This window comes from Nicotiana sylvestris, chromosome 1 (assembly GCF_000393655.2).
Source record: "Nicotiana sylvestris chromosome 1, ASM39365v2, whole genome shotgun sequence".
In the NCBI taxonomy this organism is placed as follows: domain Eukaryota; kingdom Viridiplantae; phylum Streptophyta; class Magnoliopsida; order Solanales; family Solanaceae; genus Nicotiana; species Nicotiana sylvestris.
In genome coordinates this window covers 173,492,200-173,519,877 of record NC_091057.1, presented here as the reverse complement: position 1 = coordinate 173,519,877, position 27,678 = coordinate 173,492,200, and the positions used below count along the sequence as shown (strand labels likewise).

At 34.9% G+C, this 27,678-nt stretch overlaps 1 protein-coding gene and 1 long non-coding RNA gene across 2 annotated transcripts; both read left to right on the top strand.

The window, feature by feature from the left end:
- The first annotated feature begins 10,475 nt into the window (after nucleotides 1-10,475).
- Nucleotides 10,476-12,071, top strand: LOC104237797 (uncharacterized). The gene is made up of 3 exons (XR_713737.2): nucleotides 10,476-10,664; nucleotides 11,014-11,077; nucleotides 11,833-12,071. It is a non-coding gene; the product is annotated as an uncharacterized lncRNA (long non-coding RNA).
- A 6,458-nt stretch (nucleotides 12,072-18,529) lies between these two features.
- LOC104237796 (protein SOB FIVE-LIKE 5-like) lies at nucleotides 18,530-20,047 on the top strand. The gene is made up of 4 exons (XM_009792019.2): nucleotides 18,530-19,210; nucleotides 19,339-19,422; nucleotides 19,512-19,588; nucleotides 19,684-20,047. The coding sequence occupies exons 1-4, from the start codon at nucleotides 18,824-18,826 to the stop codon at nucleotides 19,709-19,711; spliced, it is 576 nt and encodes a 191-aa protein (XP_009790321.1). The 5' UTR covers nucleotides 18,530-18,823; the 3' UTR covers nucleotides 19,712-20,047.
- The last annotated feature ends 7,631 nt before the right edge of the window (nucleotides 20,048-27,678 follow it).

Here is a 27,678-nt window from a genome sequence, read left to right as displayed (position 1 = left end):
CTGGTTTAACGACTGCATGCATGTTTATAATCATACATTATTAGAAATCCGGGAAAAAACGACCAAAAATTAGCGACCAAATTTGGTCTGTCAAGAAAAGCGACCAAAGTTGGTCGCCAAACTGCCGAAAATAATAAAAAAAATATTTGAAATATATTAGCGACCAAAGTTGGTCTCTATTTGGCCGCAAATTTAGTCAAATTGTTGACTGGATTGGTCAGACTTGCTTGGTCAAATATATACTGAGATTAGCGACCAATATTGGTCGCTAAAGTGGGACCCACATTAAATTTGTTAATAATTTTATTATTATTTTATAAAACTTATAAAATATAAATATATATAATTTAAAACTTGCGACCAACGTTGGTCGCTAATTGAAGGATAAGTTGATAGCGACCAACATTGGTCGCTAACATGGGACCCAGTTATAATATTTTGATAAATATATATTTATTTAAAAAAATTAAAATATAAATAAATATAATTCAAACGCTAGCGACCAACGTTGGTCGCTTAATGAAATAGAGACCAACGTTAGTCGCCAATGTGGGACCCAGTTCTAACGTTTAATAATTTTTATTATTAATTTAAATATTATATAAAATATAAATAAATCTGATTAAAATTTAGTGACCAAATTTGGTCGCTAAATTAAATTTATGTACTGTTAGTGACCAACTTTGGTCGCTAAATTAAATTCATTTACAGTTAGCGACCAAAGTTGGTCTCTATATGGTCAAAATTAGAAATCACTTTTGTATTTACTATGTAAATAATATAAATGTAAGTCGTTAACACTTTTGTAATACAAGAGATGAATAGTACTACGAAGCGGGCGTGTGTGTCTATATATATAATATATATGTACTTACGCTATATACTATGCACTAAGTATAAGTGTGTTAGGTAATACTGTATCGAATATAGCTTATATATATAATATATGTACTTACGCTATACTATGCACTAAGTATAAGTGTATTAGGTAATACTGTATTGAATATAGCTTATATATATATATATATATATATATATAATATGTACTTACGCTATATACTATGCACTAAGTATAAGTGTATTAGGTAATACTATATTGAATACAGCTTATATATATATATATATATATATGTATGTATGTATGTATTTACGCTATACTATGCACTAAGTATAAGTGTATTAGGTAATACTGTATCGAATACAGCTTATATATATAATATATGTACTTATGCTATACTATGCACTAAGTATAAGTGTATTAGGTAATACTGTATTGAATACAACTTATATATCTATATAATATATGTACTTACGCTATATACTATGCACTAAGTATAAGTGTATTAGGTAATACTGTATCGAATACAACTTATATATATAATATATGTATTTACGCTATACTATGCACTAAGTATAAGTGTATTAGGTAATACTGTATCGAATACAACTTATATATATAATATATGTACTTACGCTATACTATGCATTAAGTATAAGTGTATTAGGTAATACTATATCGAATACAGCTTATATATATAATATATGTATTTACGCTATACTATGCACTAAGTATAAGTGTATTAAGTAATACTGTATCGAATATAGCTTATATATATAATATATGTACTTACGTTATACTATGCACTAAGTATAAGTGTATTAGGTAATACTGTATCGAATACAACTTATATATATAATATATGTACTTATGTTATACTATGCACTAAGTATAAGTGTATTAGGTAATACTATATCGAATACAGCTTATATATATATATATAATATATGTATTTACGCTATACTATGCACTAAGTATAAGTGTATTAGGTAATACTGTATCGAATACAGCTTAAATATATAATATATGTACTTACGATATACTATGCACTAAGTATAAGTGTATTAGGTAATACTATATCGAATACAGCTTATATATATATAATATATGTATTTACGCTATATTATGCACTAAGTATAAGTGTATTAGGTAATACTGTATCGAATACAACTTATATATATATATATATATATATATATAATATGTACTTACGCTATACTATGCACTAAGTATAAGTGTATTAGGTAATACTGTATCGAATACAGCTTATATATATAATATATATGTACTTACACTATACTATGCACTAAGTATAAGTGTATTAGGTAATACTGTATCGAATACAACTTATATATATATATATATATATATATATATATATAATATATGTACTTACGTTATACTATGCACTAAGTATAAGTGTATTAGGTAATACCGTATCGAATATAGCTTATATATATATATAATATACATATTTACGCTGTACTATGCACTAAGTATAGAATGTTTGACCAAAATAGCGACCAACGTTGGTCGCCATTTTTGACCGTTTGACCAAAAGGCGACCAAAGTTGGTCGCTTTTGTAGGATATAAATATATATATATATATATATATATAAGAGGAAAATAATTATTTTATTTATTTATTTTCAAATATAGCGACCAACGTTGGTCGCTAGTTTGGTCAAACAGTCAAAAATAATTTGGCTACCAAAATAGCGACCAAGTTTGGTCGCTATTTTTTTTAACAGGAGCCAAAACGGGTTTCAGGTCCATTCTTTCAAAATTATTCCCCAAATTAAAATCTTTCTCCTCTAACACTCAAAACCCCTTCCCCCTCCGACTTCCAGCAGCAGCGACGCCCCCGCCACCGGCGACCCCTTACGGCAGCAGCAAATTCCGGCGACCTCCACTCCCAAGGTTAGTTTCTCTCTCCTTTCTTTTATTTTTCCGAAAAACAGTGATTTTAGGGGTTCAATTCCAATATATTAGGGTTCAAAGTTATATATTATTTGTTCAACTATGTTTAGTTCAAAGTTAATTCCATGTTAGGGTTTCATTTCTCCATGTTAGGGTTCAATTCCTCCATGTTAGGGTTCAATTTCTCCATGTTATATATTGTTTGCAATTTTTAGAGTTCTTATTAATACTTTTAGGGTTCAAATAAATTAACTATTTAGGTAGACTAATTTATATATGGGGTTAAATTTCATTTTATGAAGCAACAATAATAGGATATGAATTGGACTTTTAGTTAACTAAAAAAAGATTAGGCTATGAATTAACTAATTTAATTTGTTCTTGCTTTATTTAAATAGATGGAACATCGTTCTTGGATGTACAATAGGAATTATCCTAATCGCGGGGATTGCGGGAGGATTTTGTAGAATGGGTTGAGGACTTTATTAGACATGCAATGTCACTTCTGCCATACATAAAAGAAGGAGTAATTAGGTGCCCTTGTGTTAAGTGCGACTGTATGAAGTTTGGAAAACCGGAGGAAGCTAAGGTTCATCTTTATATGGTAGGGTTTATAGCGAATTACTTTGTGTGGACTAATCATGGAGAGATGGATGGTAGCCATGGGATATTTCATAACATGGTTGTTGGTGAAAGTAGTAGGTCGAGGGAGAATAGAAATAGTGATTCCAGAATTCATGATATGGTTGCGAATGCTTTTGGAATGCACTTTGGGGGTGAGCCCAACGAAAATGTTGAACAAACTCCTAATGATGAAGCAAGACATTTTTATGAACAGTTAGAGGAAGCTAGTCGTCCACTACGTGAAGGACGTCCGCACTCTGAGTTGTCTGTTGCAGTTAGATTACTAAGTATCAAATCTGATTGGAATATTTCTCAAGCAGCCATGGATTCTTTCATTGACCTTATGCGTGAACTAGTTGACGAGGAAATCGAATTACCTGGTGATTTCTATAAGGCAAAGAGATTAGTTTCTAAGTTAGGACTTTCGTCAATGAGAATTGATTGTTGTGAAGATGGTTGCATGATATATTATAAAGATGATGCAAATTTAAGCAGTTGTAAATTTTGCGGAAAGTCTCGTTTCAAGAGGCTTTCCAGCGGGAAGATGGTCGCTATCAAGGCGATGCATTATTTACCTCTTATACCTAGGCTAAAGAGGTTATATGCGTCGATGAGTTCTGCTCCTCATATGAGATGGCACTTTGAAAATAGAAGACCACCTGGTGTTATGTGTCATCCTTCAAATGGAGAAGCTTGGAAGCACTTTGATAGGACATATCCATGTTTTGCTAGTGAACCAAGGAACATTCTGTTAGGTCTGTGTGCGGATAGCTTCACGCCTTTTTCTGTATCTGCGACACCGTATTCATGTTGGCCTGTCTTTCTTACACATTATAATATACCACCCGAGTTGTGCATGACTAGTCCATATATATTCTTAAATTGTATTATCCCCGGTCCACGTAATCCGAAAAATTTGATAGATGTATATTTGCAACCTTTGATTGATGAGCTAAAACAATTGTGGTACGATGGTGTTGAAACATATGCATATTAACCAAGCAGAATTTCCATTTGCGTGCTAATTTAATGTGGACAATTAATGATTTTCCTGCATATGGAATGTTGTCTGGGTGGATGACTGCTGGGAAGCTAGCTTGTCCTTACTGCATGGAAAATAGTAAAGCATTCACTTTGAAACATGGCCGAAAGCAATCATGGTTTGATTGTCATCGTCAATTCTTGCCTGAGGGTCATGAGTTTAGAAGGATGAAAAATGCTTTCAAAAAGAATAAACTGGAATATGATTATCCACCTCCGATACTTTCAGGTGATGAAATTTGGGAGAGGGTCCAGAACTTCAGTAAAGTTACTGAAGTTCTATGTCCCCGGATACGGTGTTACTCATAATTGGACCAAACAGAGTATATTTTGGGAGTTGTCTTATTGGAAGGATAATCTTCTCCGTCACAACCTTGATGTCATGCATATTGAGAAGAATTATTTTGACAAGTTGTTCAACACAGTGATGGATGTTAAAGGTAAGACAAAGGATAACCCGAAGGCTAGAATGGACTTACAAGAATATTGCAGGCGGCCTGAATTACACTTGCAGACAGCAAACAATGGTAAGTTATTCAAGCCCAAAGCAAGTTACACATTCACTTTGGAGGAAAGACGACAGATTTGTGATTGGGTAACGAAATTGAAGATGCTTGAGGGTTATGCGTCAAATTTTGAGAAAAAAGTTGATATGGAGGTAGGGAAGTTGAGCCATTTGAAAAGTCATGATTGTCATGTTTTCATGGAGACCTTAGTGCCTATTGCGTTTTTTGGTTTGCCTGAAAGAATCTGGAAACCCATCACTGAGATTAGTTTGTTTCTCAAAGACTTGTGTTCTTCCACATTAAGGGAAGAAAACCTACGCCGGATGGATCAGAACATTCGTGTAACTTCGAGTAAGATGGAAAAGATATTTCCATGTGGGTTTTTTGATGTGATGGAACACCTTCCAATCCACCTTGTACACGAGGCACGACTTGGAGGGCCTGTTCAATGCAGATGGATGTATCCCTTTGAGAGGTAATATTATAGTCCATATATAATTTTCTGTTTTATTTGAATGTTCTTGGCTAACCTAAAATTATGTAGGACAATTGGCAAATGCAAACAATTTGTTAAGCAGAGGAATAGAATTGAAGGATCTATATGCGAAGCTTATCTTGCAAAGGAAACTGCTCATTTTTGTTCTTATTATTTTGAGAGCAACGTGCCATGTGCTAGTAATAGGCCCAACAGGCACACAGTCGACCTTACGAATAATCCATTATATCCGCCTATGTCCATATTCAATGAACCAGGCCGATGTTCTAAGGATGGTAGAAAGAGAAATTTGAGTGATATGGAGTTCAAGTCAGCTACACTTCATGTGTTGCTAAATTGTCCCGAAGTAGTACCATTTCTCAAGTAAGTATTGATTTAATAGTTATCAAAATATAAAATTTACTGTGATTACATCTCAATGCAACTACTAAAAATATTTGATGTGTCACAGTCACTTCGTGGGTCAATTTGGCCAAGATGTTGTATATACGGCATTTCATAGGTGGTTCAAACAATTTGTAAGTATATCCTTAAAATATTCTAACACTATGTAGGTAAACAATGTTTGGAAGTTATGCTAACTTATGAATTTTGTTAACAATATGTAGGTAAATGATCCAAATAATGGTGTAAATCAATTTTTGAAAGATATATCTTGGGGACCTGGGGTTGAGGTCACAACATATTCCAAGTACGTTGTGAATGGTTATAAGTTTCATATAGAGGGTTGCTCTAAAAATAAAAAAAGCAACAACAGTGGGGTGTGGGTTCAAGGTGGTGATGGCAACCAAGTTGGAGATATTGATTATTATGGTGTGCTCAAAGAAATAATAGAACTAGAATATTCAGGTAGGCCATTTAAGAAAATTATTCTCTTTAGATGCAAGTGGTTTGACCCAAATCCAACAAGAGGTACGAGAGTACACAATCAATATAACATAATTGAGGTTAATCATACGAGGGAGTATGATCGCTATGATCCTTTCATAATTGCACATAATGTTAGGGAAGTGTATTATGCTCCTTATCCATTTCGGCGGAATAAGTCTGATTGGTGGGTTGTAATCAAAACTAAGCCTGTAGGTAGGGTCGAAGTCGAGAATGTGTTGGATGTTGCATATCAAAACGATATCTCAAGTGTTCACCAAATAGTGGACGAACTTTTAGAAAATGATTTGGAACATCCTGAACACATATTGGAAGAAGTTGATATAAATGAAGTAAGAATTATAGAAAACGAGGAAGAAGAATCAACTGATGAAGCTCAAACTAGTGAGGAAGAAGAATTCTCTGACGAGGAAGAAGAATTCTCTGACGAGGAAGAATACGTTGATGAGCTTTAAAAAGTTGGTTTCTTCGATAACTCTCATTTATAGATAGTTTCCTTATATGTTTCAATCTAAATATGTATTATATTATGCAGATGACAGGCAAGGGTCGAGGTAACAATGAAGGTAGTGGTTCTCGGGGTCGAGAAAAGGCTAGGAAGCAAAAGAGGAGGGTAGAAGATACTACTCATCAATCTTTTCCACCATCTTCTGATTTGCCTATCACTATGCCACAGCCTCTACCCCATGGATATACTGAGTTGCCACAGCATCACCAGCCCTACACTTTCGTGCAAATCCCGGGTGTTTCTTCACAGGGCCATCGGACTGTGCGTCCGACATACAGTCCACCTGCCTCACTACCACGTGGATCCCGCCCAGCAGCATCACATGGATCACATTGATCCATGTCACAGCCACATGGATCACAGTCATCAGTGTCACAGCCAATCGGGTTACAGCCACTCGGGTCACAACAGTCAGTATCACAGCCACTTGCGATCCGTGCAGCTATGTCACAGTCATAGGGATCACATCTATCGTCATCAGCGACTCCACCTATTGGAGGCCTTCGCTTGCGAGATAGTAGCTCTGACCCCCTACTCATTCCACACATGCCTCTGATACACATGTTTCGGACGATGATGCTGCTACTGCTACTGACGAGGAGGTGCATTATGATCAGTATGGCAGGATCATCATAGTCCCTGAGGGTGATGGGTAAGAGTTATTTGTTATTTTTATGTTTATTTTTTTGTACAGTTTTTACTAAGATATTAATTTGTTTTATTTATTAAATTGCAGGTTCCTCCCGAGTAATATTACTACGAGGATAATCACCAAAGCAACCAGAAAGCTTTATGATGCCCCTTATGCGTCTTGGCGTGAATTCCCATTCTCACTGAAGGAGGCAATTTTCAATGAATTTAAGGTATAAATGTTCTTTTAGGCAGTATAATTATTTATATTTATGATATTTCCATATAATATTTAACTTTTGAAATACAGATCAAGTGTGTATGGGAACACCAGTATAGCGCGGACGTGGCTGCAAATTTTAATCTCAAAGCTCGCAAGCGGTTGTCGCATTCTTTCTCCATAGCTAGACAGCTGAACCAGAAGCCTGGCTGGTTGCTTCAGGAGTTTTGGGATGATTTGCAAAGGCAATGGCTTACTGCAGAGTTCTTACAAAAGAGCGAAAAGGGAAAGAAAGCTCGCGCATCTGAGAAGGGAGGATCATTGCACACTGGAGGTGCGGTCAGCCAGGGGACAATAAAAAGAAGAATGGTACGTAATTGCTTAATTTATTTTAATTTTCAAAGTATATCTATTCTATTTATTAATTAAAATTTATGAGTTTTCAGGAAAAGAAGTTGGGCCGTCCGATGAACCAAGATGAGCTATTCAGGGAGACTCATATTGTGAAGAAGAAGAAAGAGACGGATCAAGAAAGGTGGGTCGAGGGACGTGCCTCGACTGTACATGTAAGTTTTCACTTTTCATTAAGTATTTTCATTTACTTTTATGTAAATTTTGAAATACTAATTCAATTTACTTTTTCTTATAGGATCGCTTCAGAGTTGAAGCTGAGGAATTCATACGCAGCCAGCCACCTAATGAGTCAGGCGCGCCATTCCAACTTTCGGCCGAGGATGTTGAAAAACTATGGACGCGGCTGCAGGCGGTCCAAAATGGGGGAAGGTATACGGCCTTCCTACTAAGACATTTCATCGCTATAGGTGTGGAATGCAAGGAATAGGGACTTCCTCGCAAGTCGAGCAACTTGATGGGGAGAGCCTCTCCGCTATGCGGGAGACTGTGACAAAACTCACATCCGAGCTAGAAGCGTCCAAGGAAAGAGAAAAGCTTAGAGATGCTCAGTATATTGGCGTGGTCGCTCAGTGCCAGAGCATGCAAGAGCAGATCAAAAATCTCCTAGCTGGATCTTTTTCGATTCCCCGGTCTCGGCCATCATCGCCAGAGGCTGCCCGTCCCCGTGCTCGTTTGTCCCGTCCTCCAAGTGGCCGTTCCTCCCGTCCTCCCGGTGATCATTCTTCCCGTCATCAACAAGTAGACCCTTCTCAATACCGTGATGATGATGAAACTTCATCAGACGGTGATGATAATGATGTACCAAACAATGAATGAATTTTAGACAATTTGAACTAGACAAATACAATTTGTTTTCCATTGGGTTGTAATAAGAGTTAACTTAGTTTGGTAGTTCTATTGAAATTTACACTTTCTTGGTTTTAATGTAGCTTTTAATGTTGTTTTTGTGTTGTTGTTGTTGTTGTTGGGTTGTTGTTTGGTATTGTTATTGGAATTGTTGTTTGAATTGTTGTTGTTGTTGCTTGTTAGGGTTTTGGTATGACTGGCAGGTGGTGTAGCTGCCAAAACAGGCAGTTTCTGCCAAAATAATACACAGAAAAGCGACCAAAGTTGGTCTCTATTTGGTCGTTTTTCATGTTAAAAAAATAATTTTCTGGAGAATAGCGACCAACGTTGGTCGCTATATACCCAGATTTCTACAAAAAGCGACCAAACTTGGTCGCTGTTTCATTAAAAAAATAAAATTTCTGGTGATATAGCGACCAAAGTTGGCCGCTAATATTTAAAAAATAAATTAAATTCATGTATTTAGGGACCAAAGTTGGTCGCTAGTTTAATAAAATAAATAAATAATTGAATAAAAAAGCGACCAACATTGGTCTCTAGTTTCCAGATTTTAAAATATAATATTTGGATTAGAGACCAAAATTTTGTTAATGATTAATAATAAATAAATAAATAACGTATTTTATATTTAGAGACCAACTTTGGTCGCCAAATTTATATTATTAAATTAATAAAGCGATCAAAGTTGGTCTCTATAGTCAATATCCGGAAAAATTGGTCCATTTAGTTTAGAGACCAAAGTTGGTCGCTAACTTTGGTCCCTAAATAAAAGGGACCATCAATATAGCTACCAGGCCCCTGTGGTCGCTTTTTAGCCCAATAACAACCAACTCTGGTCGCTTTTTGCGGTCGTTTTTCCTCGGATTTCTAGTAGTGATAGGAATTATTGATTTTGTTAATTTAGTGGTTCCAGTTTGTTGAAATTCTTCCAACCATACGGGCGAAAGTAGTTTCAAGAAGGCAGTTCAGTTCAGTCCAATTGTCGTTGCTAAGAGATTACAATTCGAATTATAGTGTCACGAGTTCAAATATAGACACCCTCACTAGTCTTTACTGCGTATTCTCCACATATACATACATTGAGAAATGACTAGGCTTGTCATGCAGGAATTGAATGGAGAGAGTTGGGCTTGATTAGTTGACGTGGGGGGATCAGAAATAGCTAGATTTATAGTAACTGCTAATCAAGAATTAGCCATAGTTTTAAAATTAATTAAAATTTAGTCATTTTTTATGTGAAAATAAAATCCGAACAAAACACCCTTAAAAATCTAGAAAAATTCCATCATAATATGTTGGAGTTCAAATTTTTTACATATGAGATTTCAACATAATGTACTTATAATATCCTACAACTAAAATAAGGGCATAATTGCCATTTAGCCAAAAAAAAATTAAAAAAATGTATAAAGCATCTTAACGGGCCGAAGACACTACCCGATACTATGAACTCTTAAGGGTTTTACAAAGATAGGTGTATTAGCCACCAAAATAAAGGAGAAGAAAAAAAAAAAAAAACAGATTAATATTTGGGCAAAAGACAATGACTTTGGTCGACCAATGAACTGAAAGCAATTAAAGTTGAAAACAAGGAGGACAAAAGGAGGGGATTCTGTGGCAATTAACCGTGAAGGACAAAAGGATGGCTGATCAAATAGCTTTTGTGGTGGAATCTTGTGTCATGGAACAGATAAGCGAAGGCAAATAGTAGAAGTCACCTTTCAATCCCAAAGTAATTTTTCTTACTCACGGTTTGCTTGAGTTTACTCTTTGTGTATACGAAAATTTCATTGGGTAATGAATATTAAATACCAATTATATACCTATAGCCAGCAACGCTACTAAATTTAGCTTATTTACATGTTTAAGAGCAAAATATTTTTTGAACAATACCATGAATAAATAATATGACCGTTTTAAATAGAAGAATATTGAATGTGTTGAGTAACCCGAAGCATGATAGACATTAATTGGACGAATTGACGGTTAAAGGTGTAATCTCGAGGATTGTATATTTTAAATTAGTTATGAATTAGTCTAAATAAGGAAATTAATATGAGATCGATATTATGTAATTATAGATTGATTGGACGAATTTGTACGAGTTGCTTGAGGTGAAGCAGTTGGTATTTCGGCACAAGTACTGTGAGTAGTAATCTTACAGTAATTTGTGTTTTCATAACTTTCATGATTTACACATGATTCCTAATATGAATATGTTACCGATTATTTTAAGTTGCATGTGGGACAAGTCTTTTACTCAATATGATACCGAAATAGTTATTTGACATGATTATTGTTGTTTTAAATATTCTTGTTGTCACCAGATATGTTTTACCGTTACTTGAATATACTGTTATCGAAATAAAATTACATGATTTGATAAGAACCTAATGCCCTTTATTATTTCAAAATATTTTTCTACGAGTATATACGGATACAGAGACAAGTATAAATGGGAGTAGACTTTGAAGGATCCCGTAGCTAACAGCGGGTTCATTAGACCTGGTGCACCTTTTATTTACCGATTACAGAGTATAGTTATAGCCTTCGCTAGTGGAAGGTAGAACTAGCACACCGTTACTGATTTCCCTCGAGTAGGGACTACCGTTATATTTGACTTCTTGCGAATAAGTCCACAGTTGTACCGATTACATGATTCGTTCATTGAAACCTCCCAAATTTGAATATTGATATTATACAGTGGGTACTGAGCTTACACTACAAGAAAAACATGATGAGGCTGAAAATTATTTATTGTTTCTGAAAGGGCATTTTTATGTTATTTTCTGTTTGAGATACTAGCATGTTTTCTGACTTGTCCCCAAATAAAAATGATTGTAGTTAAGTGTTATTACTCACTGAGCTAGCGACTCATTCCCCGCTAAATTTTTTTACAGAGACAACAGCTGATGCAGGCGATGATTTCGTTAATTAAAGCGCACGGATTGATAGTTCTCGGTGAGCCTCGCACTTGTTCGCGTAGGCGGAGATTTTATTTATTTTCATGATCTTCTTTGAACTCTTAAAGTAGCTCTATGGTCCTTCTTTTAATGTCTTGAGTAGTCTTTGTTATTATAGACTTATGTTGAGTAACACTCATTCTTATCAAATTTGGAAATATAGTAGTATTTCTAGTTGTTAGTAGGTGAACTGTTAAAGGTTGATATTATTTTGGTTAATTGATAAAGTTCTTGTCATTTGAATTGCTATTAGGATGTTTGGTTGCTGATTTGAGACAGAATTTTTTTTGGGATGATCCAAAAAAGGGGAAACTCTGTCCGATTTTTTGTAAAATTTCCGATGAGGCTTACTTGGGAGCACTAGCTCCTGAGCGCCGGTCACAGTCCTAATTTGGGTCGTGACAGTGCTAGAATTTATAATGTGCTGGAGTTCCAAAATAATATGCTAGAAGTTTATAAATTTTATCTTCGCATTAAATAATGGCTGGTTTTCAATAACTTTGCAAACACTGACTGTTTTTTAGTAACCAACCGTAACATTGGCTATGCCATGCCATTTTGACGTGGTGGACTATAGGATTTGGAACTGGGCCTGCCCTGACAGCTGAATAATTGGGCTTCAAATTCAAGTCCATTCTCTTTTTTCTTTTTCTTTTCAAATTTTTTTTTCAAATGATTAACTCCGTTTAAACAGTGTCCCGCAGTCCGCAACAAAGAAATTAAAGAAAAGAAATTCCCAATAAAAGAAATATCATGAAAAATAGTACTTCATCTGGCCCATTCTGACAAAATTACTGTTTGGAACTCAAACATTTCTTATTTGAATATAAAATTTTCAACCTTTTTAGTTCGACAATGTTGTGATTATTTACATCCTATATCCTAATTCCTACAATGTATATTTTACATCGGGCTGGAAAAAAAATACATCAGGAAAAATAAGAAATAAGCGCGAAGTGCCTTAATTCACACTAAAAATTAAAATATCGTAACATTCCTACTCAAACTCTACCAGTTTTTTCCAAGACGAAGATAGTATTACTAATTGGGCGATAACCTCATAGGAAAAAATTAAATATTTGTTAACTTTCGTGGAAGAGAGTTATTTTGGAGTAATAGAATATGGTAAATGTTAACTGCGGTTCAAGAAGTAATCTGTTTTTTTATCCACACTCGGCCTCCGATAATCGCATCGAGAGCTCTCACTAATTTAAATTCACGCTGCTAAAACCTATTAAAGGAGAAAAGACTTTTTACCAGAATTTTATTCCATTTTCAATGCTCAAACTAAAATTCTATAATAAAAGTAAAAGATTTTTATTTATCTTAGGAGCTAAGACGTCTTGGTTGCATGACAAAAATATCAAGGATTATTGAGGCAAAAGAAAGGGGATGAGTTGACAAAAATCAAATGAATGGAATGAAAAGCCCAGAGGTGACGTCCGTACGGAGTACTTCGCTAAACGACAACTTTGTATATGTACACGGATCTTTTAAGATCACATTTCCGGCATCCTGTTTTGGGCCCCATTTTCTTACCACGTGGCGTCAACTAATCCTTGAGATTCCTTATTATTATTATTATTATTATTATTATTATTATTATTATTATTATTATTATTATTATTATCATCTCATTTTTGTGGTTAGAATTTATGATCTAATTACTCCATACCACCATCTTTGTCAATAAGTTATTTATTTATTCAATAAATAGGAGATTTTCTAGTTCTATCATTTTTATATAACCACTAAATGAGTTGCATCGTCTTTTTTTTTTTCAAGCATAAGAATATTCTAATAACATCTGCCCCTACTAGTTTTTTTAAAAAAAAAGATTGTGAGTAAAATAATAAAAATTATTTGAAGACACTTTTTGTTTCAGAATAATATTGTTTCTAGCATTCAAAATCAAAGTAGGGATTCATTCACTTTATATATTATATAGCTCATTAAAGTTAGCTTGGTAAAGTTTTGACATTTCGTAAGATAAGATTATCTCGACGAAAGGAAATTATTGTTTGATTTGATATTACATAATACCAAGCCACTAAAAGAATCAAAACGAAAAAAGAAATAGAAGAAAAATCAGAATTTTTTTTTCTCTTTGTAATTGCTAATATGATTGAAGACAAGAGTCAATGATAAAGAAGGATTAAAACAAAAAGGGCTAGAATACAAAACAAGACTAATTTTTTATAATTTATAATTGCTAGTATGATTAAAGACGAAGGTCAATGATTTTTTATTTGACCTCCTCCAGACCCCACCCATTCAAAAGACTGACATAGTCCTATAAAAAAAAATTAAAAACATTTAATTAACATAGGTAGATTGAGAAGGGCTAAATTGCAAGAAGGCTGGAAATCATGGGACCCAAGTATAATAAAAACAACATTTGTCAAATTATAAATATTGGAGCCCATATATGAGCTGGATCAGACACAAGGTATTGGCACCTTTCTAATGAATGCCCCTCTGCCCCTTCACATTATTTCAACTTCAATGAGCTTTTGCTACTTGCACCTGCTACTTCTACTACCAGTGGAAATTAATTACCCCATTTTTAGGTTAAAAAAATTTCTTTAATTTTCCTTGTTCTTTTTCCTGTTCAAAAGATTATCCATAAATTATGATTAAATATTAGTAAGAATTGTAGAGAGTCTAAATTTATGAATGAATAATAGACACGTTTGGATTTCAAGACATATTGTAATTAGTTTTTAAGAAAACAATGTGTGTGTTTCAATTTAGTTCTGGAAAACAACCATTTAGTTGTTTCTCCAAAAGAGAAAATCAAGATTGTTTTTCTTTTAGAACGTGTTTGTTATAAATAACAAAACAGAAACAAGAATTTCTTATGCATGAGTAATACAAACTCTAATTTTGAACGTTGGACATGACAAGGTAACCTGGAATTTTGGTTCAGTGGAAAGAATGCATCACTTCATTTTTGGTTAGGCGCATATCACAAGTTCAAATTTTAACACTTTTAATTTATGTTGGAAGGAGGGTTAGAGGGACAAGTCACAAAACTGTGCACCAACTAAAGTCAGGCCGGTGACCTACATAGAATATCTCCAATATTAAAAAGGAAAATTGGATATGACAAGGTGCATTCAGCATTGGCAAATTTACACTTCAAAACATATCTTAAATCAGAGTACTTATCTGATTACTTTGTTTATATATTTGAATTCAAGGTTTAGTCTTAATATTGACGAGTGATCCAAGAGGAAGAGCACATGATTTTGGGGCAGTGGACGTGGTGTCTGTGTGAGAACTTAACTTTGAAAGCTTTGACTAAGACCAACAAAAGAAACCAAATCCTAAAGCTAAGCAGAGGCCACCACAGTAGAGCAGACAGAAGTTGCTCACGTTGGCCAAGTACATTGTTACAGTAAATATTACGTACTACCACAAAATCAGTATTTCATGTGCGCCTTCTAATACTTCTGCTCATGTGTGCGTGGTTTGCACTATTCCCTAAGATACTTTCATGCGTCTTCTCGTTCCATTACAATTATTTCCATTTTCTTTCCCTACTTTTGAACGTCATTTTGATATTACAAATGATTTACTATGCATCTCATAGTTGCATTCTTGACCTTTGTTTATTAACAGTGATGTTCTGGTCAACTTATGCTCACCTTAACTATTATATTGAATGTATGTTATCTTCCAGTAGCTAAAGGATAGTTGCATTCTTGATACTAGTATTGTCAATTTCTATTGTATAAAGTATATTTTCTACTGAAATGGAATGGAGAGGAAGTAGGAATGTGTCCTAAAAGAGTGGTTGGAAAAGCTCATTTTGTTGGTCCATACCTTTTGTTAAAAGGAGGAGAGACTCGGAACAACAAGGAGAAGGGTTTGAGTCGTAGAATCAATCACCGATACCTGTATCAGAGTAGACCGTCTACATCATATCTCTTGGGGCGTAGCCCTTCCTTGAACACTGCGTGGACGCGAAATGCTTCATATATCAGGTTGTCCTTTTATTGATCTAGCTTCTTTTTTTAAGAAGTCTATTTTCTTAAAGAGGTGATTTTTCTCTTATTTATTTATCCCTATTTGAGCCAGATGGTATAACTGTCAAAAGAGTTGAAGTGTTCTATAAAGAAAATTTCCTTTTCTATAAAATGTTCATAGCTTTGTTTACCAGAATTTTAAGAGTTGTCATTTTAGCTGAGTATTTAACTTTGAAATTTAAAAAAGAAGAAGTTAAATTTGGGCTAGGGAAGAATGTTGTCCAATTTTTTGAAGTTGAGGGATGAGAATAAACAAGAAATGAACATTGGAATGAGTAACAGAGTGCACACTCAACTTAACAGTATATTTAAACAAGCCAAGATTAAAGATTGAAGTGTGTGCGCACGTGCATACATGTGTGTATATCTGTTGGAAGCTCCCAAATAGCCATATGCACACGTTCGTACATGTGTGTGTGAGTTCGTGTAAAAATAAAAATGAGGGCATGGGAATTCTTTGATAACAACACAGTCAAATGTCTAAGAGGACTTGTGAATTCTTTGATAAAAACAGTCATTTTAAGAAATTTTTTTATTCACGCTCAAGGTTTATACTATCAATTTAATAAATATATATAATATTTATTTTCACTAAGACTTTATGTATATTATTATCCGTAAATTATGTAGTTAATTAATACACATATGTATGTACTTTATTTATTACTCAATTAATCATGCTAAATTAATATAATTTGGTGTGAACTCGGGATGTTGGTAAACTTCAGTCTAAGAGTTTAAATTAAATTAGTTAATATACATAGTACTAAAGTGCAAACGTAGAGTTTTCTTGGAGATAAAACCAAGTTTACAGACATAATCTGATGTCTTAAGCATTCCACGTCAGATTCTTGTCTGAGCATATGGCCATTTGGACTTTTGAACACATTATTATTTATAAAATACACACTTGATTCAAGTTCCACTTGCTTTTTAAATACGAAGTATACAAATTTTAATTACTTTTTCTGGCAAAAGAGCACGATACATTTTTGGAAAAACTAGTCAAATGTGGTACCTTAATTTTGACTTGACTAAACTGACCGCCAAGTTTTTTGATCCTATCCTTCTTTCTCTTAAACACTAGTTAATCACAGCCCCACAGCTTCACTATCAGATACAACCCAGAATTTTAATTTGATAGGTTCAATCTTTATATTTTTACCCCTGAATCTATTGCACATTAAAATTTATGGGTTTAAAACGTAATATTTATTAAGATTTTGATGATATTTTACATATACATTTAAGTTACATATTAAAATTATGAGTTCAACTGAACTTGCAGCATCATTCATCTGTACAAGAAGATTTTAACAAGAATCTCTCCTTGGCCATAGCCAGCCCAACAATTGGGTGTTGATAAAACTATCAACAATTGACATTCTTTATTTCTTTTCTTTTCAAGTGTCCCACCAATCGCCATTTAGCTAATAAGTCTGTGAAAAATAAAATTCCACAAGTAGTAGGTCCAGTGATAGAAACTTCACTTTATGTCAATATAGATTCAGAATTTTTAGTTGATATGTACGTCGGCAGCCAGTCACATATCTATATTGCGAATTTAAATCAATTGATACAATCATAAACGTTTAATGAGTTATAACACCTCTGACACTATGCAAACTAGTGACGTTGAAGTACAAACAACAACAACAACATACCCAATATATTATCATCTGCGAGGCCTATAGAGGATAATGTGTATGCAAGCCATATCATTACCCATTGAAGTACAAACAATTTACTAAAATAAATGTTTCAGGAATGACACTCCCAACCGCACAGCTTCAAGCAAACATAATTAAGTAGTAGAAATGAGATATGTAGTAGAAAACGACGGTTGCTACTCTCCCTGTTTCAATTTAGATGACACACTTTCTTATTAGTTCATTCCAAAATGAATGACATATTTCTACAATTGGAAATAATTCAACTTTATACTCTTTATTCTACCTGTTTTATCCTTAATGAAAAGCTTTTATAGTCATACAAATATCATGGCCCCAAATTTTTTTTACCCCTTAACCTTTTAAGACCACAAATTTCAAAAGTCTTCTTTTTTCTTATATTCCATGTCGAATCAAACTATCTCATCTAAATTAAAACAGAGAATATTAATTTTCAATAATAATAGTATATTTGGTTGTGTTTACTGTAATTGCTTAGGAGTATAGCCAAAAGTGCTAGTGGGAAGAAATTAAAAGAAAGGTGTCCAAATACTGAGGAAGTTGTACCTTGTTCTGTTACGACTTAAGAACGTACGCAGTGCCTCGCTGTCCAGCATGTGACAACGTTGTGGCTCCGTTCCCATCCATTCCATCAATTTCTTCTTACAAATACAGCCATATTTTACTTAACCCCCCCACAACACCCCCACCCCTATAGAGTTTCATGGACCAATTGAACATGTCATTTTCGACATGGAACATAAATATACAAGTAAAATATTAATAAACGTTAAATTCTGAATTCATAATATAAAATATACGATAAGTTTAGTGTCCATCAAATTTAAATAGTGAATCGGTGTTTGTACAACTCTCTCTCAATGCCCAACTGGCATTATCTGATTCATTCATATAGATAGCAGAATGGAGTGCTTAAGGACAAAACAGGTCTAGGATTTTCAGCCTTGATTCTCCTTTGGTCTTTTCCTATCTCCACTCTCATTTTGGCCTTTTCCTCTTAAAAAAACCCCACTTTGTAAAAGGACTAAATAGATAGAGTTAGAGGGGTACAACTGTGACATATTCTTGGACTATTTAGCAAGAAGTTGTGTCACTACTCACTACAATAGTTTTGTGCAGCGCTTTGGTCATCATTCCAAACTCAACTCCTATTCTTCTCATTTAGTTTTCTTGGTTTTTAGACATACAAAAAAAAATCAGAAAAAAATGGATTATGGAATGTTAGCAGCTGATTCAGAATGTAGTAGTGGATGTGAGTCTGGTTGGACTTTGTATTTAGAAAATTCTTTTCTAACTCATGCTTCTTGTAAAGGCAAAAAGTTTGAAACTGAAAAGAGTTTAAAGCAAAAACAAGAAGAAGAGGAAGAAGAAGAGGAAGAGGATTTGTCAATGGTTTCTGATGCATCTTCAGGACCTCCACATTTTCATCAAGAAGAAGAAGAATATGGACATAATATTAATGGTTGCCATTATTATGCACCCATTAATCCTACATTTCCTAAAAACAATTCCAAAAGACAGAAAGCTAAAGAAAAACAACAACTTTCTCTACTGGATGATACAGCTAGCTCACCTTTCTTCGACTTCTCCAATGTAAGTTTTAAGTACTATTGCATTAATTGAAGAATGTGACATTTTTTACCATTTGCTTGTTTACTTGTTACAGTGGTTCTACATAATGATTCATTTAATTTTTTTTAATACTTTGGTATTGTTAATAGAACAATTTCACTATGACCAAGAACACAAAGTCAGTGGAAAATGTGTTGGATTTTTCACAAGGTTACTCTACTACACACTTTCAGGTATGTCTAGTTATGACTTTGATTAATATTCCATAATATAAAGTCTTAAAAAAGAGATAAATTTAATGTGCTTATTATTTATAATGCAGGGGAGATCTGCATACCAGGAACACTATGGTTATTTCCAGTCATCTCTGTTACCTGAAAATAAATTGCAAGAAAACCAGTTAAGTTCTTTTTTTGGCTCTTTTTTTTGTACTGCTAATAAATTATTTTGATGATTTAACTAACTAATTTTTTTTTTAATTTGTATTTGAACAGATGGTTTGAAGAGAAGAGGTGGGGATAAAAGCCATCTATCAGTTATAACTTTTAAACATGCTGATGGTGTCTGTTGCTAATTAAGTGAATGTTTAGAGAGTGAGAAGAAGTTAAAATTGTCCAAGCAAAAGGAATTGGATCTCTAAAGGGATTCTTGTTCCTTATCTTTTTTTAGTTCTTTTCTGTTTTTTTCTTTTAGCTGTCAATGCATTGGGAAACAACTTAGAAAAGAAAAAGTGGGGATTCATTTCCTCTCTCTCAGAGAATTATCTTGTTGTCAATGAATAGTGCCTGCATTTAGTTTACCTTTTTTTTTTGAAGTCTGTGTATTATGTTTTTCTAATTTAATTATCTATTTTTGAAATTTACTGGCTCAACTAATCCGAACCGTGTCGGATTGGCCATTGATGAAGGCGAAGCACTCCTTATTAAGAAATTAAATCTTAATGCTTTGTTGACTGCCTATTTATTTTACTTTTAGCACGTCCATTAAGAAAATACTAAATTCTATACAAAAATATCTACTATGACTAAACTATCCCTAATTAAACATTTAATGTGTGGAGTAAGAAAACTTTTTAGGGATATGTACATAGGGGTTATTTTGTAAAAACAAATTGAATTCTTTCTTGATTACATAACTGGACACTTATTTTGAACCAAAATAAAAAGGCAAACTAGTCAGTTATTATAAACCGGAGGGAATAGTATTATTAATTGGACATGTCACCAATTCTTAATTACATAGAGACATCTAGAGATAGAATAGGGACAAATAATCCTAGTCATTTAGGCCAAACAAATTTAGTTCTGCTCCAAAAACTAATTCTAAACTATTTTTCCCAATTTGCAAGACTTTCAATGGAGAAACAGGACAATTAAATAGCTAGTAGATATACTCATAAGAACTTGTTATATTAAAATATATGCAATCTCATTAGGTAGGATTTGCTGAAATTCATTTTGAAAAGCAGTGTCCACTGACCAAATCTTGGAAAAGGCTTGGCTATAATATGGACGAGACCTTATTGTCTCTTAGCGTCCAGACAAGAGTACATTCTGATCATTCTTGTTCTCATATTGATTCAAAGATCTTCCTATGTTAATATTAGGATGTGTTGAAAAATCAGTATAATTATCCTTCTTTTAATACAATAATGCAATTACTAAATAAATTCCTTTTTTAAAATTATTAATGTAAAAATCTTCCATTCAATAGAAAATTCTTTTAGTTAATTATTTCTTTACCTCAGGTCTTATTAGCGACGGGACTATAATCTGGTTGGTCTATTTTAATTTAGTTTGAGAAATTAAGGAGGCACGAAAAGCTAATGTATGTATGCAGCTCATGTTAACCATATCATGGATCAGTCATGTAGGCCCAATAAGGCATAGACCCAATTGTATATTCTCCTTTACAAATTCTGTAGCTATGCAGTTGTAAGACAAATGTATAAGTGAGTCCAAAATGTATGATACTCAGGCCCAACAATAAGAAAGGGGACATTCTAGAATGTAGATATACAATTTCATTTTCAGCTTAGCTTTTTTATGAAATAGAAAAACAGATCGTTTCTCTCTCTCTCTCTCTCAAGCTAGGTTTTGTTCGATTCAATTTCACAAATAGATTCAGATATACGAATCTAACATGGTATCAGAGCAATAGAATAGATCCAGCTCGTCATCAGCTATCGTCCGATTGTACCATTCGCTGAGTTTTTGAAGTTTTATTGTTCCGAGGTTTCTCTTCAGATGGTGAAAACTTTGGGGATTTTTTGTGTTTTCTCTCCTTCAACACTCAGAGGTCCTTTCTCTTTCACTATTTGACAAAAATCTGGTAAAAATCCTTCATTTTTCATTTGTATGCTCAAATTTGATAAAAGTTAGGTTTTCTTCCCCAAATTGCTAGAATTTTGTGGAAATTTGTTGCACTGGTGACAGTTCATTGTCGTATTTGTGAATTCTCGTGTGTTTCAACATGAGTACCAGTAGTTCTGTGAACTCCGAAGGCTTCGTCGAATTTACAGTGGATCCCTCCCACCCTTTCTATGTTCACCCATCTGACAGTCCTAGTAGTCAAGTGGTGACCATTCCTTTCAATGGTACTAGTTTCGTTCATTGGCGCAGTAGTATGCTGACCTCTCTCTCCGCTAAGAATAAATTGGGATTAATCACGGGTAGAATAGTCCAACCACAGACTGATTTTCCTTATTATCCTTTCTGGGAGCGTTGCAATAATATGGTCAAGGCCTGGATTATCAACTCCTTAACCAGAGAGCTTGCAATTAGCGTTATGTGTTTTCCTACTGCCAAAGAAGTTTGGCAGAACATTAATGATAGGTATGGTCAATCGAACATGTCCAAATATATACAAATTCAAAGAGAAATTAGTGCATCTTCTCAGGGTGCTTCTGACATAGCTAGTTATTTCACCAAAATGAGAAGTTTATGGGATGAACTCACATCTGCCTATGTTGGACCAACCTGTTCTTGTGGTGCACTTCTAAAATTCATAGAAGATCAACACCTGTTTCAGTTTATCAGTGGGTTAAATGATTCATACTCTACTGTCAAGAGTAGTATTTTACTGATGTGCCCCCTTCCCTCCATTAGTAAGGCATATTCCCTCCTACAACAAGATGAAGTCAGAAGGAAGTAAAATCTACACCTTTTGGGTTTTCTGGTGATTCCGCAACATCTTTCTCCGTTTCTTCTAGCATCCCTCAACCCACCAACAAATTCTACAACCAAAAGGTCAGTTTTGACTCTAAGCGGCAATCTTCTTCTATCTTTTACAAGTACTGCAAGAAGTCTGGGCATTATGTGGACAAGTGCTACAGACTACATTGTTTTCTAGCTGAATTTAAGTTTACTAAGAACAAACGAGCTGCTGCATGTGCCCAAGTTGAGGAACCTACTGCTGGCATACTTGCTAGTCCTACAAATTCTTCTAATTCTCCAGCTTTTGGCCTCAGCAAGGAGCAATATCAACACCTTGTGACACTTCTTTAACAAACACAAGTTTGACCCAACTGTATTCAATCTTCCTCTTCTGCAGAACAATTTGGTTTTGCCAATTTTGCAGGTGTGTGTCATCTTCCTAAAGTACAATCTGTTGTTCACTGTTTGTCTGCTCAGTTAGGTAGAAGTCCTTGGATTGTCGATCTAGGTGCCACTAATCATACGACCCCATACAAACATTTTTTACACAATATTCAACATCTGGACTCTCCCTATTTGATAACATTACCAAATGGTTATAAAGTGAAAGTCATTTCTACTGGCTCTTTACATCTTAGACAAGACATAATTTTGCATAATGTACTTTTAGTTCCATCTTTTTAATTCAATCTTATTTCTGTTCATCAACTTCCTTCTCAGTTAAAATACATTGCTATATTTACCAGTTTCTGCTGTTTCTTACAAGGCCCTTCTCTGAAGAGGCCACTGAAAATTGGTAAGGCAGCTCGTGGGCTCTACTTTCTTCTTCCCAATATGCCTACACATTCAGCTTTTGTTTCTGTTGTTCTTGTAGTTCCACCTGTTTCTCCTATTTCTTGCAGTATTGCGTGTAGTTTTGATTCTCCCACTTCCCCTAGTCCCTCTTGTAATCCATCTTCTGTTGTTAATAAAATGGATTGGCTTTGGCATCAGAGACTTGGTCACATGTCTTATCATAAAATGAAATTTATCCCTTGTTTATCTCATTTGGTTTCTCATAAACAATCTTTCATTTGCTCAATTTGTCCTATGGCCAGACAACAAAGGTTGCCCTTCCCTGAAAGTCACATTCATTCAACTGCCCCATTTCAATTGGTGCACATAGATATTTGGGGCCCTTACCATACTAGAACATATCACGGTTTTAGATATTTTATCACTCTAGTGGATGACTTCACTAGGGTTACATGGACACATTTGCTTTCTTGCAAACGCAATGCCCTTCCTATTATAAAGGCATTTACCTCCATGGTCAAAGTCCACTTTAATTCCTCTGTCCAAACTTTCAGATCTGATAATGCTTTTGAACTAGGTGGCAGTTCTGAAGCTTCAGTTTTCTTCATTGAAAATGGGATATTATATCAAACTACTGTTCCACACAAACCACAACAAAATTAGTGGTAGAACAAAAATATAAACACCTCCTAGAAACATCCAGAGCCTTGATTTTTCAATCCAAGCTTCCAACAAAATATTGGGGTGATTATGTTTTGACAGCCACATATATTATCAATAGATTGCCTTCCTCTATCTTAAATATCTCCTCCCCCTATGAAAAATTGCATGGTGTTTCTCCCACATATGACCATATGAAATCTTTTGGATGCCTTTGCTTTGCCACCCCTCCCAAATCTGGGAGAGACAAATTTCAGTCGAGAGCTATTGCTTGTGTTTTCTTAGGTTATCCTTGTGGTAAGAAAGGATATAGGCTTCTAAACCTCTCCAATCATTCTATTTTCTTTTCTAGGGATGTTGTGTTTCATGAACATATCTTTCCCTATTTCTCTTCCTTCACTCCTTCTACTTTTCCTCTTTCCCTTATTGATTCTGTCACTCCTCCTCCACCTCCTGTTATTTTCCCTTCTCTTCCAAGATCAACTTCTTCTCCTTTTCCCTCTCCACACTCTGCTCTTGTTCCTATTTTCCCTGTCTCACCTTCTGCTCATCCTCGCCCTTCTCAAAATACACCTTCACCTCCATGCCTTTCTTCTCTTGTTTCCAGTACCCCTCCTTCTGCTCCTTCTGTACCACCTATTAGAAAGTCTACTAGAGTGTCTCACCAGACTACTTATTTACAAGATTATATTTGCTCTTCTGCCTCTTTTCCTTCTATTTCTGACAACTCCAAGGTTTCAACTGTTGCGCTACACTTGCATGAACCTCAATTTTACCAACAGGCTGCCTCACACCCTGCTTGGCAAGAAGCTATGCTTAAAGGAATTTCAGGCTCTTGAAGCAAACAACACTTGGGATATCGTTCCACGTCCCCCTCATAAGAAACCTATTCCTTGCAAATGGGTTTACAAGATTAAACAAAATTCTGATGGTTCTATTGAGCGATATAAAGCTAGAATAGTTATTAGAGGGAATCCCCAAAAAGAAGGGACTGATTACACTAAACCCTTTTCCCCAGTAGTCAAATTCACTACTATTAAATGCCTTGTTTACTTGGCTGCCAAGAAGAACTGGACTGTGTACCAACTTGATGTGAATAATGCTTTCCTTCATGGTGATCTCCATGAAAATTCCTTTTGGTCTTCAGGTTTATTCTCCTTCCTCTTCCTCTCCCTCTTCCTCATTGGTATGAAAACTCAAGAAATCATTATATGGTCTCAAACAAGCTTCTAGATAATGGTTTTCAAAATTGTATGAAGTTTTGTTATCTCGAGGCTACTCTTCAAGTAAGAATGACTATTCCCAACCAAGTCAAGTGTTGGATCTTTGACTGCCTTGGCAGTCTATGTGGATGACATTTTATTGGCTAGGGATGATATTTCTAAACTTGATGATTTAAAATCTTTTTTGGATGATTGGTTCAAAATTAAAGACCTTGGATCCATTCATTATTTCTTGGGTTTGGAGTTCAGTAAGATCCCACAGGGGTATTTGATGACTCAGACCAAGTTTGTCACTGATTTGCTTGAAGAATTTCACTGTCACCACTTCACACCTGGGAGAGCCTGTCTCTGACCCTAGTATTTACAGGAGTCTCGTGGGAAAATTGAATTTTTTGCAGCACACCAGACCAGATATAACATTTTCAGTCCAACACCTAAGCTAGTTTCTTCAGGCTCCATAGGTTCCTCATATGTTGGCTGCGTTGCATGTACTCAGGTATTTGATAAACGACACTCGTTTGGGCACTCTCCTCTCCTCTTCCTCTGATATGTCCCTCTTGGCTTTCTCTGATTTTGACTGGGTTGCATGTGCCCAGTCCAGGAGGTCCATAACTGGTTATTATATCACTTTTGGAAGTTTTCCTATTTCTTGGAAGAGTAAGAAACAACTCTGCTGAGAGTAAGAAGAGTAAGGAGGTCCTATTTCATAGTCTTCTGCTCAATATAGAGCCTTGAGAAAGGTTGTCACTGGAATTTCTTGGCTTGTTCGTTTATTTGCTGACCTTGGTTTGGTGATTTCTAGTCCTGTTCAGGTACTTTGTGATAGCCAGGCAACCCTTCATATTGCCAAGAACCCCATCTTTCATGAGCGCACAAAACATATTGATATTGATTGTCACTACGTGCGAGATTGTCTTCAATCTGGGCTGATTTCTCTTCAGCATGTTTCATCCTCTGCACAGCTTGCTGACATTTTGACCAAATCCCTTCCAGGCCCTCTTCATCATTCTCTCCTTGGCAAGCTTGGATGTTCTCACCCTCCAGCTTGAGGGGGGTATTAACCATATCATGGATCAGTCATATAGGCCCAATAGGGGATAGGCCTAGTTGTATATTCTCCTTTACAAATTCTGTAGCTATGTAGTTGTAAGACAGATGTATAAGTGAGTCCAAAATGTATGATACCCGGGCCCAACAATAAGAAAGGGGACATTCTAGAATGTAGATATACAATTTCATTTTCAGCTTAGCTTTTTATGAAATAGTAAAACAGATCGTTTTTCTCTCTCTCTCTCTCTCTCAAGCTAGGTTTTGTTCGATTCAATTTCACAAATAGATTTAGATATACGAATCTAACAGCTCAGTGCATTAAGCTCCTATGTGCGGGGTCCGGGGAAGTGCTGGACCACAAAGGTCTATTGTACGCAGTTTTATCCTACATTTTTGCAAGAGGCTGTTTTCACGGCTCGAACCCGTAACCCATTGGTCACAGGGCAACAACTTTACCAATTGCGCCAATGCTCCCCTTCGAGGCACGAAAAGCTAATGATAATGAAAATGTTACAAGGGTAATGGGTAGTAAGAGAAAAAGTACAGAGATGAGGTGGGAAATGCCAAAATTAATATTTGGAATATTTCATATCCTTTTTCAAGTGCAGAGATCCTGCCTGAGATCTTCCTGACCCAATGCTACTTGCCATCTTTAATTTAATAGAGGACTCTTTATCTCTTTTAGAAGTTTCCTCAATATTCAAATGGTTTATATAAAATTCTTTATGGACTTAGTATGTTTACTCCCTCAATTCTGTCTGCTTGGAAATTGTCTTTGGACTTGTTGTCATGCACAATTATATGCTTTTTTCCTTCATTTCTTTATTCTTTGGACAATTTTCACTCAAATTCTGTTTCTCATAGCATAATGATCTTTTAAGAAAAATAAAGTAAACATATTATGCATTCAAGATGGTGTACATGAGTTTTCCTAGTCCAATAGCTGGTTTTTCGGGTTCTTTTTTTCATTTTTTCCAAGAAATGTTTCTTGTTCAAGATTAAGACGGGTCTAAATGGAGCGACTTGAACGTGAGAATTCATATAGCAAATCTTGTATATGTTCAATAACTTGGATATAATATTTTTCTTACTCCAACAACTATTTTTCATGAAGGGTTTTCTTTTTATTCAAATTTTCATACAAAAGTTTCACTTTCAAAACTAAGACAAGTTTAAATGGAGCATATTAATTGTCACACCTCCTTTTTACTACTCTCGAAAGGGTATAATGGAGTTTTTTTTTAATTTAAGTGATAATCGAAACGGGATTATCATTTAAGAATCAGAGTCTCCACTTGGTATAATTTTTGGTGTCTCAAGTCACCGATTTAAAATCCCGAATCGAGGAAATTTGACTCTATTTACGGTCTGCGAACACAGAAATTCGGGTAAGGAATTCTTTTAACCCGGAAGAAGATGTTAGATTGTTCCGAGTTCCGTGGTTCTAGAACGGTCGCTTTGATCATACTTGGCTTAATCAAATTGTCTAATTACTTATTTTAGAACCTATGTGCATTCACCGCTTTTAATTAATAAATTATCTTGAAAAGGGTCACGCCTACGTGTACCCGTTTGTTTGGCGCGTCAAAAATCATGTCATGCGAAC

Excerpts from the sequence above, each read along its gene's own strand:
- LOC104237796 (XM_009792019.2), top strand. The coding sequence starts at position 18,824 with ATGGATTATGGAATGTTAGCAGCTGATTCAGAATGTAGTAGTGGATGT. Across the intron at positions 19,423-19,511 it reads ACTCTACTACACACTTTCAG|GGGAGATCTGCATACCAGGA; the intron begins GTATGTCTAGTT and ends TTTATAATGCAG. Across the intron at positions 19,589-19,683 it reads AATAAATTGCAAGAAAACCA|ATGGTTTGAAGAGAAGAGGT; the intron begins GTTAAGTTCTTT and ends GTATTTGAACAG.